General features: G+C 33.5%; 1 protein-coding gene across 6 annotated transcripts in view; it reads left to right on the top strand.

Annotated features, from left to right (window-relative positions):
- Nucleotides 1-14,995, top strand: part of HACE1 (HECT domain and ankyrin repeat containing E3 ubiquitin protein ligase 1) — a 101,679-nt gene that overhangs the window by 66,181 nt on the left and 20,503 nt on the right. For 5 of the 6 annotated variants that reach the window (XM_045544090.1, XM_045544088.1, XM_045544087.1 and 2 more), the window contains 3 exons: nucleotides 598-747; nucleotides 1,256-1,452; nucleotides 14,229-14,360. In XM_045544090.1, coding sequence (XP_045400046.1) covers nucleotides 598-747; nucleotides 1,256-1,452; nucleotides 14,229-14,360 — 479 coding nt within the window. The remainder of the gene's footprint in view (nucleotides 1-597; nucleotides 748-1,255; nucleotides 1,453-14,228; nucleotides 14,361-14,995) is intronic. The other variant, XM_045544089.1, reaches the window with a different exon arrangement.

Here is a 14,995-nt window from a genome sequence, read left to right as displayed (position 1 = left end):
TGTTTAAATTTGATTATTTGTGATTAGGAAGAATTGGTTGACTTATGGACTTAAGAAGTAATTTTCTGATCATTATTAACACGCATCAAGTTCATTAACTAGGTCTATCACTTAAGAACAGTTGTACATTTAAGATTTTTAGTTATTCTCTTAGTGTTCTATTCCTAAAGAAACAAAAACTAGGGAATACCTACTACACTGAGCACACATAGAGTGAGACAGTTTGCCCTAGCTCACAGCCTAGTAGTTACTGCCACACTGCTTAGGAAAATGTGTGTGTGTATGTGTATGATCTTTTACTATATTATTTCCAGGGTCTCTCTGATGATCTCCCAACTACTTTCAGCATTCTAAAATTTTCTCTTTGCACATAGACTTGCCATGATAAGTGTAAGTGAATTAATGATTATCTTCTGTACCTGGCAGTTCTACTGCCTGTTAAATATTCCACAAAAACATTCTTCTGGAAGTTTATACATAATGTAACTTTAGCTTTGCTGAAGTTGTATGTGACTTAGTTCATCTGCATTGAAATAATCTCTCTTCTGTATATTGATTCTTAAAACTAAATTACTTATTTATAATTTATTTCAATAGGAACAACTTTTCAGCCTAATAGCAACTCCTATGTAAATCCCGATCACTTGAACTATTTCCGGTTTGCTGGGCAGATTTTGGGATTAGCTTTGAACCATAGGCAGCTGGTCAATATTTACTTCACACGATCATTCTACAAGCACATTCTTGGTATGGCTCTATTATTATTTCTATAGATATTTATTTACATTATTTATTTTACAGTTTTTAGGGAAAACTAAGGAGATAAGCGTTTGCATTTTGGGTGAGATAATTTTTATTTTGATTGAAGACCATTTGTTTGTGTAAGACATTTTGGGGACTTGAGGGGGAGAATGACTGTTTTAAAAAGTCTTTGCTAACAAAGTTTTTTTCATTTTAATGTGTATATGTTTATGCTAAGAATGCATTTTAATGTGAGTATACTTAAGACAATTGGTACTTTTGAAGTTTATAATAACTTCCTGAATAGCTTTTTTAAAGAAAGATTACATTGTAAAAATGTGGAAGAAACACAGGCTAATTTAACAGACTTCCAAATTCAGGAATCCATGCTGTGAATTGGATTATATTTTGCAGTTTTTCAGAGTATCTGTAGAGGGCAGTATTTTACCATTAAACAGATAAGGAAAGGCAGAAACATTTAAACTATAACTGGCTGTGTGTCTGCATTTTTTAGGTATTCCTGTAAATTACCAAGATGTGGCATCCATTGATCCAGAATATGCAAAAAATTTGCAGTGGATTTTAGATAATGATATTAGTGATCTAGGTCTAGAACTAACTTTTTCTGTTGAGACTGATGTATTTGGAGCAATGGAAGAGGTGCCTTTGAAACCTGGAGGTGGAAGTATTCTTGTGACACAAAATAACAAAGTGAGTATTCAGATTTTTACCTTAGCCATTGTTTGTAACTTGGCTTTAATAGTTTGCTCATCACTCTTAAGTTCTTCTGGCATTTGCTAGAAAAACCTTTACTATTGTAGTTTCATAACAGATAAAACATTTAAATTAACAAGACCATCAAAAATCCAACTTTGATTAGAAAAGATCATTCAATATTGTGCTAGCTATCCTGAGGCAGTTCCTGAAAAAGTCTGAAGCTTAGTTCAGTTGATTGTGTGAATTGGGCATCTGCATTTTGAAAAATTTGATTAGAAATACAAGCTTAAATCAGGGTAATGTTAGTGAAAATTGCTATTTCATGCTTTAAAAGCGTGACATTAAAGAGTTCTAATACAGAAAAGAAGAAATGCTAATGTTTAAGCTTTGTACATGCTTTTAGGATCCAGTAAATCTGTCCGACCTTTTCATTATTTTTTTTAATCTTTATGACTTGATTACTTTTATTTGCTATTACATCTGCTGTGTTTGTACATATTATTTTTAGATCTTGGCATATGTTTTAACTTTTACTGTTGAAAGTCATAGTGCGACTTTACTATATAATACAGTTTTATGTTTTGATATATAGGATATTTGGATTCAGAAAATCTGGTATGAATTCTAGCTTTGCTTTTGAGTAGCAACTTCTGGTTAAACAAGACTAAAACCTTTTTCCCTTCCTTTAGTTGGATTATAATTCCAAGGCACCTTCAGAATCAACTAACTATTAATGTAAGAAATACTGTCCATTGAACCATTTTGTAGACTACAGATTTAGTAAAATATGAATTATTTTAAAAAGAGTCGTTGTTTTAGCAACTCTTTGAACTCAGTTTTCTATTCTGTAGAATTGGGATAATAATACCTCCTATACAGAATTAATTGTTATTAGCATTTGTAAAATGAAAAATACAGCACAAAAGTTAGTTGTTATTGGATAGTATTCTATAAAAATAGGCCCTTTGTTTCATATACATAAAGAGAATTGGAAACCTATATTAAGCTACATAATTTTACTTTTTGAAACTTAATAGATACTATATGTATACAAAACAAGAAGTTTGATTTATCAGAAATAAAATCAGGAACTAAGCTTTTACACATATATACTTAGAAATTTTTTATTCTACCCTCTCTTTTTACACGAGGACACTGAAGTCAAAAACATAATGGCAAGCTAGGGCCAAAACCCAATTTACCTAATTTCAAGTCTAATATTCTTTATACTACATGCAAAATTAATTATGTCAAGGAAGAACTTACTTGATCTTTAATGAGTCATGTTAAGTTGTAGACGAGGTTAAAATAGTAAAATGCATAAATTAATTTTTAAATCTATATGAACTTGCCAGTGGATGAAATATTTTTAAACCTTTAGTTGTTAGATTGTCCTCCTTGTAATGCATTTATTATTTTATTTTACAATGGAGACCTACCCTCAGTTAAGGGTAATGAAGTCATAGAATCTTTATTAAGCAAATGATTGCTTTTGGTGAGAAAACTATAACATGATTCTTATGTGTGAATGCTATATCTGGCGAATAGATTTGTCACTCCTCTCAGATATATTTTATATGTCAGTGTGGAAGGATCCATTAACACTTGTATAATATATAGCTATGTTTATACTTCTAATTTCCTAGCAGCCCCCCTCTCGCTATAACATGATTTTTTGCTTAGATTTTTAAAATACTTACTAGTTTTTTTGCATTTGTGTTTTTTATTGAAATCTAGAAAGAAAGAAAATAATGAATAATAAAAAATAAGAATATGCTCACATTGAGTATATGCCCTTCGTTGTGAGTCTCATCTGAGACTAGAAGAATATTGTGCTATTAAAGAACTTGAAACTTTTGTTTCTAAGCTTAATACATTTTTATTTAGCTAATTGCTTGGTTGATTACAGGCTAACTTTTTTTAAATGATTATGATTGATAATATCAGGATCTTATAAATATATTAACAATTCTCAGCTTTCATTTTTTGATGTAAACATTTCTCACAGTAAATTGACCCTCTTCACCTTCTAATGTTACCAATAAGAGTCAGGTGTAGTAATTGTATATCAAATTATTGATGTTTAAATATTTAGTATTTAATAAGCAACCTGATTCATATAAAACTTTTAAAAATTTTAGAAATGTGTCACATTTTAAATTGATCACTTGCCTTAAAACTGTTGAAGTATTCAATTTGTAGAATGTTAATTTAAAATATTTCTTAGAAATTTTTTTTTAACTTATACATTTTGTCGTGAACTTCTGTTACTTTAGAGTCAGCCTTTTACATATTTATCTTTATAGGTATAGAGTTGTAATTGTCATGTTTAGAGTTCAACTTTATGATTTTTAAGCATATTGAAACTTAAATGACTTGTTAAGAGAGGGTCGATGTAAGCTGGTCTCCACATGGGGGAGTCATTTATTTCTAAGTTTTATTAAAAAAGACTTTAGTATATATAGTGAAGCCAAACAGATTAAAACAACTTTTGTTTAAAAAGCAGTATGTTAAATAAATACAAGTAATATAGGCAGAATACAAATTAGTTCCACATTTGAAATATAATGCTCTTTTAAATTTAATTTTATATCTGTCAGTGATTTGTTCTAAAACCTAGGAGAAAAACACCATGATTTCAGTTTTAAAAATGGCTGAATTACCAAGACCTGAAAATTTAACATTTAAATTTAAAATCATCTTTTTAAAGTTCTGCTTTCACTATTTATTCTTGACCAAAAGCTGAAATTATAGAATCATAAATTCTTGTATTAGATGTGGCCTTTTTTGCTCATATCCTTAGTTCTAGCTTTTAGCATTGAATGGTAAGCTACATGGATTTTAAATGTTAGCATTACATTTACAATACTAATCATAAAGTTCATCCAGCCTGGGAGAAAAAAAAAAATGGGAATGGGATGGGGCAGGATATCAGGGAATGGAGGAGGTAGCATGAAATTTGAATTATAGAGATGTATTAAGTGGTGAGATATAGGAATAAGGAAGGGAAGAAGGAATTATTCTGGGCTCACAGTAAGGCACAGAGGTGACACAGCATGGCATGTATGGGAAATCACAAGTAGAACAGAGTTGTGGAGCTTAGCTTAGACTGCAAAGTAATAAGCAAGTGGAAAAAGATAAAATAGGGGAGGTAGACAGGAGCCAAATCCTGAAAAACTTTGCATCTATAATTAGGAATTTGAAAATTATCTGAAGGTTGTAGGGGTGATTGCATATGTTAAAAAGGGGAGTGACTTGATCAAATTTCTGTTTTTCAAAAAACCAAAGAAACAAACTCAGCTTGGAGAATGAAGAATGGGTTGAAATGGGGCAATACTGGAGTCAGGGCAACTGATAGGCTATGGCATTGGTCTCAGGGAGCACACATGAGGAATTATGTAAGGCAGTGTAGTGAGGATGAAAAAAGTGGGGTAGCTTTTAAGCTTTTGAGAATGTAGAATTTATAGAACTTGGTAAATAATTGTCAAGGGAGATGAGAAAGAGGAAGGACTCAGGATGACTGCCTGAGTGTATTGAGCCACCTAATGACTAGCAGTGTTGTCACCCTCCTCTTTGTTGACCTCATTACCATTAGTTCTGTTTTCTAGTGATAATAATAACTACCGCCTATCTGTGTATGCTTCATGTATTTGAACTGTGTTCTTTGTATATTTCTCATTTACTATAACAGCATTTTGAGATAGTTATTTCTCTTTATTTAGTATGGAAACAGACTTATTATTAAAACATCTGACATTTATTAGGTTCTTACAATGTAAGAATGTTTTCCCCACTTCATTTTGATATGGTTAAATGTTTATTGATAGTTTCAGTTGATTATTTCACATAATAAAATACATTTTTGATGAGCATACAAGCACAAAATACAGGTTTATAGCTATAGATTATTGACTTAAAGTAAATTCCTTATTTGCATTTTCAGAAAAGTCTACAGGTTGAGCATCCCTAATTGAAAGATCCAAAATGCTCCAAAGTCTGGAACTTTTGAAGCACTAACATGATGCCACAATTGGCAAATTCCACACCTGACTTTATGTGATGGGTTGCAGTCAAAACACAGGCTTACAACACACAGTTTATTCAGCATCCCCAAGGGAAACAATACCCTCTCAGCCCCCTTCATCTGCAGTATGTCATTTCCCACACAAACCCAGATTCCCCCCCACAGGCATGCCCATGAAGGATAATAAGATGGTACATGTGCAGGTCTGATATGTCAACAGCAGGTTTCCCACAAGTGCCACACAAGAGGCCAAGACCTACATGGATTACTCAGTGTCTTTTTTTTTTTCAAATTTTTTTATATATTTTTTTGTTTATTCATTTTATTTATTTATTTTTTGAGATAGGGTCTTGCTCCATTGCTCAGGCTGGAGTGTAGTGGTATGATCATAGCCTTGCAGCCTTCGACTCCTGGGCTCAAGCAATCCTCCTGCCTCAGCCTCCTGAGTAGCTAGGAATACAGCATGCACGACTGCACCTGGCTAACTTTTAAAATTTTTGTAGAGACTGATTCTTCCTATGTTGCCAAGGGTGGTCTTGAACTCCTTACCTTAAGGGATCTTCCCACCTTGACCTCCCAAAGTCAGACTGCACCCAACCTTACTGTGTCTGTTAGCTTATTCTCTGTACTAGGGTATAAAGATAATTGATGGGAATGTCAAAAAGGCCTGCAGATACCCCAAGGATAGCAGTGATAAGAAAAAGAGGAAGCATTTATGTTTATCTATAGCACAGAAATCAAGCTGTTAGAGAAACTGGACAGTCTTATAGAATTTTATGGTGTTTAATGACTACCCTGTATGACCTAAAGAAATAGGAGGATAAATTGTTCAAGTTTTCTGCAGAAAGTGATGAACAGAAGTTAATGAAATACAGAAAAACACTTTATGAAACTTTATAAAACTAAAAATTAAGCTCAGTCGTGTATTCAACGAGTGGATTTGTCAGCATAGCATTGAACCACACTTAATGGTAGGCTGATCATGGAACATGTAAAGATCTATCACAATGGACTGAATATTGAAGGAAACTAAATACTCAACAGGCTGGTGGCAGAAATTTAATAAATGACCTGGCATTAAGTTTTTAAAGATTTGTGGTGATAAAACATCTGCTGCTCACAAAGCAGGGGAGAAATTCATTGATGAATTTGCCAAGGTTATTGCTAATGAAAATCTGGTGCCAGAAAAAATTTATAATGCTAATGAAACATTACTATTTTGTCATTATTGCCCCAGAAAGACACTGACTACAGCTGATTAGATAGCCACTACAGGAAGTAAGGATGCAAGGACAGAATAACTGTGCTGGAATATGCTAATGCAGCAGGCAGACATAAATGTAAACTTGCTCTGATAGGCAAAAGCTTGTATCCTCGGTTCTTTTCAAGGAGTAAATTTCTTACCAGTCCATTATTCTAACAAAAAGGCATGTGTCACCAGGTATATCTTTTCTGATTGGTTTCACAAACATTTGTACCAGTGGCTCATGCTCACTTCAGGGAAGGTGGGCTGGATGACGACTGCAAGATTTTGTTATTCGTTGACAACTGTTCTGCTCATTGTCCAGCTGAAATTCTCATCAGAAATTATGTTTATGCCATGTACTTTCCCCTAAATGTGACTTCTTTAATTCAGCCATGTGACCAGGGTATCCTCAGATCAATCAATAGTAAATGTAAAAACACTATCTTACACAGCATGCTAGCAGCAGTGAACAGATTTGTGGGGTGGAAGGTTTTCAAAAGGAGTTTAGCATCCTTTATATGAAAGATGCTATGTATGCTGTTGCCAATGCTTGGAACACTGCACTTTAGCCTGGGCAGCAGAGTAAGACCCTGTCTCAGAAAAAAAAAAAAAAAGGTCTACTGATACAGAATAAATTATTGAAAATGGTACATTATAAAAACATCGCTCCTCTTTTTCTATCTACTTATTTCTATAAAAGAAATGTGATCTCTTTTGAGTTCTCATTGGAGGAATTTTCAATAAGAACTCTTAACATACCAGAGAGTACTAATCAAGTACATTAACCCATGAAGGAAGCTTTTATTACCAAAAGGTTTATAGTCAAACAGTGAATCGAGTTATGCCAATAATAATGACATTTAAATTGTTAATTGCTAAAAAAAATCCAAACAGTTTTACAAATGTGGCTAATTATATCAGTCTACCTAGAGGGAGAGAAAAGAGTATCTTATTTTCACTGTTGAAAGTTGTTTATTGTTCAAATAAATATGTTTTATTAAGATCTTTTTCAAGCAACAGTGAAAAAAGATTTTCAACAATGAAAATAGCTTCCAAAAATGTGCCAATTTTTAGCCTCCCCAACATCCTCCATAAGACGACATAATTTAGGTTCAAAGCCTGGAAAGAAGTTAAAATATTAAGGAAGATCATTAAGGATTGATGCTATTCATTCCACATATTCAGAAGATTAGGAGATTCTTAAAACATTTCTGTAACTAGAGATGTAATTCAACTGATACACAATGTCTGAAAGTTGAATCTCCTTAGTCTTAGTGTTTTTATCTTTTCCCTTTGCAGATACTTTTCACTTATCTATTTTATGTCAGTTGTCATGCTCAGTGGTTGAGCTGGAAAAAAGTTGTTCAGGCTGTTTTTTTTTTTTTTTAATTCTTAGCTATACTGAGGCTTTCTAGGTTGAAAACTTTACATATATTAACTTAACATTTCATATATTCCTTAATATGGTGAATTCCCTAATTTGATTCAATAGCATCTGATTTTTTATGCCCTCAAAGAATTGACAACAAAACTCTGGTGGGAACAGATATAACTTTCCTAGGATATGCCATTTGTTAGGAATAAAAGATTTCCTACTGCCAGCTTACATCAGTTCTTTTTATTTTTTAAATTTTTGTTTTAATTGTAAATTGACAAATTATAACTATGTATTTATGGGGTACAAAGTGACGTTATGACTCACATACTAACAACCTAACATCATACCTCAAGGAGCTAGAAAAGCAAGCACAAATCAAACCCAGAGTTAGTGGAAGAAAAGAAATAGCAAAGATCAGAGCAGAACTAAAATGAAATAGAGACCCCCCCCAAAATAGGATCAATGAAACAAAAAGTTGGTTCTTTGAAAAGGTAAACAAAATTGATAAGCCACTAGCTAGACTAACCAAGAAAAGAAGGCAGAAGATCCAAATAAAATCAGAAATGAAAAAGGAGACATTACAACTGATAACCACAGAAATACAAAAGATCATTAGAGACTACTGTGAACATCTCTATGCTAACAAACTAGAAAACCTAAAGGAAATGGGTAAATTTCTGGAAATATATAACCTCCCAAGATTGAACTAGAAAGAAATAGAAAACTGAACAGACTAGTAATGAATAGCAAATTGAGTCAGTGATAAACAATCTCCAAAAAAAGAAAAACCCAGAATCAGACAGATTTGCAGCCAAATTCTACCAAACATACAGAGAAGAATTGGTACCAATCCTACTGAAATTGTTCCAAAAGTTTAAGAAGGAAAGAATCTTCCCTAACTCATTCTACAAGGCCAGTATCACCCTAATATCGAAATGAGACAATGACCCAAGAAGAAAGGGAAACTACAGACCAATATCCCTGAGGAACATAGATGCAAAAAAAAAAAAAAAAAAAAAAATCCTCAACAAAATACTAGCAAACTGAATCCAACAGCACATCAAAAAGATAATATACCATGATCAAGTGGGCTTTCTACCAGGGATGCAAGGATGGTTCAACATACACAAATCAGTAAATATGATACATCACATAAGTCAAATTTAGGACAAAAACCATATCATCTCAATAGATGCAGAAAAATCATTTGGTAAAATTCAGCATGCCTTCATGGTAAAAACCCTCAACAAACTAGGTATAGAAAGAACATACCTCAAAATATAAAGGTCAGGTGGGAGGATTGCTTGAGGCCAGGAGTTTGAGACCAGCCTGAGCAAGAGCAAGAGCAAGACCCTATCTCTACAAAAAATAGAAAAATTAGCCAGGTGTGGTGGCATGTGTCTATAGTCCCACTACTCAGGAGGCTGAGGCAGAAGAATCGCTTGACCCCCAGGAGTTTGAGGTTGCAGTGAGTTGTGATGAAGCCACTGCACTCTAGCCTGGGTGACAGAGCAAGACCCCTGCCTTGGGGAAAAAAATAAAACAATAAAGGTCACATATTAATACAGCATACCCACAGCCAACATCATACTGAATGGAAAAAAGTTGAAAGCATTCCCTCTAAGTACTGGAACAAGACAAGGATGCCCCATTTCACCACTTTTATTCAACATAGTGCTGGAAGTCCTAGCGAGAGCAATCAGGCAAAAGAAAGAAATAAAAGTCATCCAAACTGGAAAAGAGGAAGTCAGTTTATGCCTGTTTGCTGATGATATGGTCTTATACCTAGAAAACCCTGAAGACTTCACCAGAAAAATCTTAGATTTGATAAATAAATTCTGTAAAGTGTCAGGATACAAAATGAACATATAAAAATCAGTAGCATTTCTATACATCAGTAAAGATTCACCTGAAATCAAATCAAGAAGGCAATCCCATGTGCAATAACTACAAAAAAATATGTATGATTATATTTACCAAAGGAAGTGAAAGATCTCCACAAGGAAAACTACAAACACTGATGAAAGAAATTGTAGATGACACAAACAAATGGAAAAACTTCCCCTGCTCATGGATCAGAAGAATTGATATTGTTGAAATGACCATACTTCCCAAAGCAATCTGTAGATTCAATGCAATTTCTATCAAAAATACCAACTTCATTTTTCACAGTATTAAAAAAAAGTCCTAAAATTCATATGCAATCAAAAAAGCCTGAATATCCAAAGCAATCTTGAGCAAAAAGAGCAAAGCTGGAAACATCAGATTACCTGACTTCAGATTACACTACAAGGCTGTGGTAACTAGAACAGCATTTTACTGATACAAAAGTAGACACATAAATCAATAGAACAGAATAGAGAACACAGAAATAAAGCCACATATTTACAGCCAACTGATCGTTGACAAAGTTGACAAGAATGTAAACTGAGGGAAGTACAACCTTTTCAATAAATGGTGCTGAGAAAATTGGATTTCCAGATGCAGAAGAATGAAACTAGACCCCTATCTCTCACCATATACAAAAGTCAAATGTAAGACCTGAAAGTATAAAAATACTAGAAGGAAACCTAGAGAAAACTTTTCTGGGCTTTGTTCTAGGCAAAGAATTCATGATTAAGACTTCAAAAGCACAGGCAACAAAAACAAACAAGTAGGACTTAATTAAACTAAAACCTTCTGCACAGCAAAATAAATAATCAACAGAGTGAACAATCTGCAGAATGGGAGAAAGTATTTGCAAACTGCATCCAGCAGGAGACTAATATCCATAATTTATGAGGAACTCAAACAACTCAACAACAACAAAAAAACCCATAAATCCCATTAAAAAGTAGGCAAAGGACATGAATTTTTCAAATGAAGGCATACAAATGGACAATAGGCATATGAAAAAATTTTCAACATCACTAATCAGAGAAATGCAAATTAAAACCACAATAAAGTATCATCCCAGTTAGAAGGCTATTATTAAAAAGACAAAAAATAACAGCAGTTGGTGAAGATGTGGAGAAAATGGAACTCTTACACTGTTGGTGGGAGTGTAAATTATACAGCCTCTATGGAAAACAGTATGGAGATTTCTCAAAGAACTAAAAATAGAACTACCATTCTATCCAGCAATCCCACTACTAGGGATCTACCCAAAGGAAAGGAAATCATGATGTCAAAAAGATAACTACACCCATATGTTTATTGCCATGCTGTTCACGATAGTAAAGATCTGGAATCAACCTAAGTGTCCATCAGAGGATAATTAGATAAAGAAAATGTGATATATCTATATATATATTCACACACACACACACACATATACATGTATATTCACACAGACAAAATGGAATACTTTCCAGCCATAAGAAATAATTGTATTGTCAAGAAAATGTTAATTTGTGTTACTGTGTTTGAAGGTGTACTGTTTACGGAGGAAGGAAAACATTTTAGAAGCAGTTTGATTTAGATTTTTCTTTTGAACATAGCTATCTTTCCTTTCTCTGGAAAACTCTTAAATTATTGAACAACTGAGAGGGGTTTGTGATGACTAGGATTTTATTATTTTAAAGAAAAATAATTTGTTTCAACAGCCATCCACATTTAAATTAATTATTATGAAGACTGGGATTTGAAAGAGCTGATTTTCACAAATTGATATCCAGTAGCTGGACTGGGTTATTGACATAAATGTGGAACATAATTACTATTAAAGAAATAGAAGAAAAAGTGTGAGGATAGAGTACTATATTTGAAAATTAATTTATAAAAATAGAATGTAGGAGTAAATAATAGAAATTAATTGATAAAAAGATTGTATATTATTCTGATAGATGAGGAATCCAATTAAAATAGGTAAAGTTCACTTGAGCAATTCAGAAATCTTTTATTTTCATGCTTCATAGTTTGTTAAGGTCTTGAATAGTGATTATTGAATAGCACTTTAAGATTATAAAGCCAAAACCCCTTGGGAAATAGTCATTCTTGTTTAGGGAAGATAGGGTCTCATATAGCACCTTAAACATACAGGTGTATAATTAATGAATGAATGGGACAGAAAAATTTCAGTACGTGTAGTAAATAGTTTTAATGAGAATAGACATAAAGTAAAAGATAATCATATGCTAATAATGAAATCACTGGTGTCATCACTTGGAAGTGTTTTATAATATATTATTTCTTGGCTTGGACTCTGGAAATTTAGTATATGTTTCTGTTTGATTTCTTGGTATACAATTCTGTCTCCCTCTCTGTAGGAACTACCTGTATGTAACTTTCAGTAACTGATTAATTCCTATATAGTGGAGAAAAACCTTTCCACCATTGGTTGGTGGGACATGGGATTTGGGGGTGGAAGGAGATTGAATAGCAGATATGGTAGCTTTCTTTGTGCCAAATTGCGCAAGGAGCCGCGTGGGGTTTGGGGAGAAATGTGAGGAATCCACTATGACACTTTTGTAGCTCTGAACGGTATGGAGAATTCATAGCCAGCAGTTATATAGAACTTTCTGCTTTAGTGCCTGTTTTTTGTTTTTGTCTTTTTTTTTTTAACTGAGCATCAAATTAGTGCCAAAAAAAAAGATTAAAGGAAGGGAGCTAAAACAGGCTTTCTCCCCTCTGTGTTTAGAGTATTCATTCCCAGTGGGTGGGAACTATATACCTATACAGCATATTGCTCTTAACTCATAAAGTTTCATGAGAAGTAATTTAAAAATATATAAATGATGCCGGGCGCGGTGGCTCACGCCTGTAATCCTAGCACTCTGGGAGGCCGAGGTGGGTGGATCGCTCGAGGTCAGGAGTTCGAGACCAGCCTGAGCAAGAGTGAGACCCCGTCTCTATTAAAAATAGAGAGAAATTATCTGGCCAACTAAAAATATATATAGAAAAAATTAGCCGGGCATGGTGGTGCATGCCTGTAGTCCCAGCTACTCGGGAGGCTGAGGCAGTAGGATCAGCTTAAGCCCAGGAGTTTGAGGTTGCTGTGAGCTAGGCTGACACCACGGCACTCACTCTAGCCCGGGCAACAGAGCGGGACTCTGTCTCAAAAAAAAAAAAAATATATATATATATATGTATATATATATATATATACACATAAAAAAATGATAACATCTGATAAAGTTTCTCTCTCACTATATATATGTGGATGTATGTATATACACACTCTGTGTGTGTGTATAGTAATTCATTCTGATCTAAGCCAAAATACATTTTTAAATTACCAGTTAAATTTTAAGTGACAGTATTTTCTATGATGATGATGTATTTTAAAATAAAATTGTGAAATAGCTCACCTTAAGTCAGAATTGAATTGGCTATGCTAAAATGAGCCATTTTATCAAGTTCTAAGTATGTATTAAGTGAATTTGATGAATGTATGCTTTCATTCATCACATATTTGTTGAACACTTAGAAAGTGGCAGCCATTTTTCTAGGAGCTGGGGATATATACTGGTGAACAAAACAAAGCCCCTGCCTGCAGATTACATTCTAATGAAACAGTTCAGTGAGAGAGACTTGGAAGTATAAAGGCACAAGCCTGAACAAGCTTGTGTTTGGGGAATAGCCAGAAGGCCAGCGAAACTAGAACTGAGTGAGTGAGCTAAGGGAAGAATGAAAGGAAATGAGATCAGAGAGCAAGGCAGAGGCCAGATCTTTAGCGCCAAATTTGCATTTTACCTGATTTGAATTTTATACATACATACCAATGTACTTATTTATTTATCACAAAAAATCACTACAGCTGTGGGATGGAAAAGAAGCAGTACAGGTGCAAAAATGGAAACAGGGACACCAGACATTGTGGTAATGTAGGTGAGAGATGATGATGGCTTGGGCAAGGGTGCTAGAAGTGGAGGTACTAAAACAAGGTCAGATTGAGAATATTTTTTAAAGGTAGATCTGATAGCACCAGCTGATGTAGGGTTTGAGAGCAGTCATGAGTGCTAAGATTTTGGCCTAAACGGCTTAGTGAATGATGGTTTGTTTACTGGTTTGCTGAGATTTATGAATCTTGGTACCAAATTTATTCTAAATCTTTACCTCTTAAATGAGAAATGATTATATCAACATTATCTTAAGTATGTGAAATTTAAAAAAGAAATCACAACAACTTGTTTTTCTTATAGGCAGAGTATGTCCAGCTTGTTACTGAACTTCGAATGACAAGAGCCATTCAACCTCAGATCAATGCTTTTTTACAAGGCTTTCATATGTTCATTCCACCTTCCCTCATACAGCTTTTTGATGAATATGAATTGGTAAGGAAAAACATCAGTTTCTTAGTTGATGTAATTTAGAAATAATTTTAGAATACTATAATGAATGGAATAATGTATAATGAGACATTATGGTTTAATGTTCATTTTTAGAGATTTGCTTGTGGTTGTAGTTCTCTTAAGCTCAATAACCAGATTAGCAATTCCTTAATGTGAAATAGGGTGAGATGGTAATAAACAAAAATGGAATATATTTCTATATCTTCTAAATGGGCAATGTTTAAGGCTAGTCTTTCCATAAGCAGTATTCCACATTATATCTGAATTTTTGTTTGACCACATGAAGTAAAGAGTGCTGATACTAGCTCCTTGTACTTTCAGAAAGTTTGAGAGTTTTTCTTGTTGTGTATGTTATCTTCTCCAGCATCTTACTTTGCCATATGTGTAATTTTATAATTATATATTTCAAACCTATCTATAGTCCACTGTTTTGCTATCTTCTAGTCCCCAGTGAATGTTTTGTTTTGCTTCTTTTGTAATCGAACAAGATTTCTAATTTTATATGATTTATGTCTGTATTTTTCTCCATTTTCTTTTCCTCTTTTGTTTTTGATAATAAATTATTTTCAAACTCTTTGAGTTGTTTATATCCTTAATAAAACACAGTATTTTAAATA

This window comes from Lemur catta, chromosome 2 (genome assembly GCF_020740605.2).
Source record: "Lemur catta isolate mLemCat1 chromosome 2, mLemCat1.pri, whole genome shotgun sequence".
Classification (NCBI taxonomy): domain Eukaryota; kingdom Metazoa; phylum Chordata; class Mammalia; order Primates; family Lemuridae; genus Lemur; species Lemur catta.
This window is presented reverse-complemented; position numbering and strand designations above follow the sequence as displayed.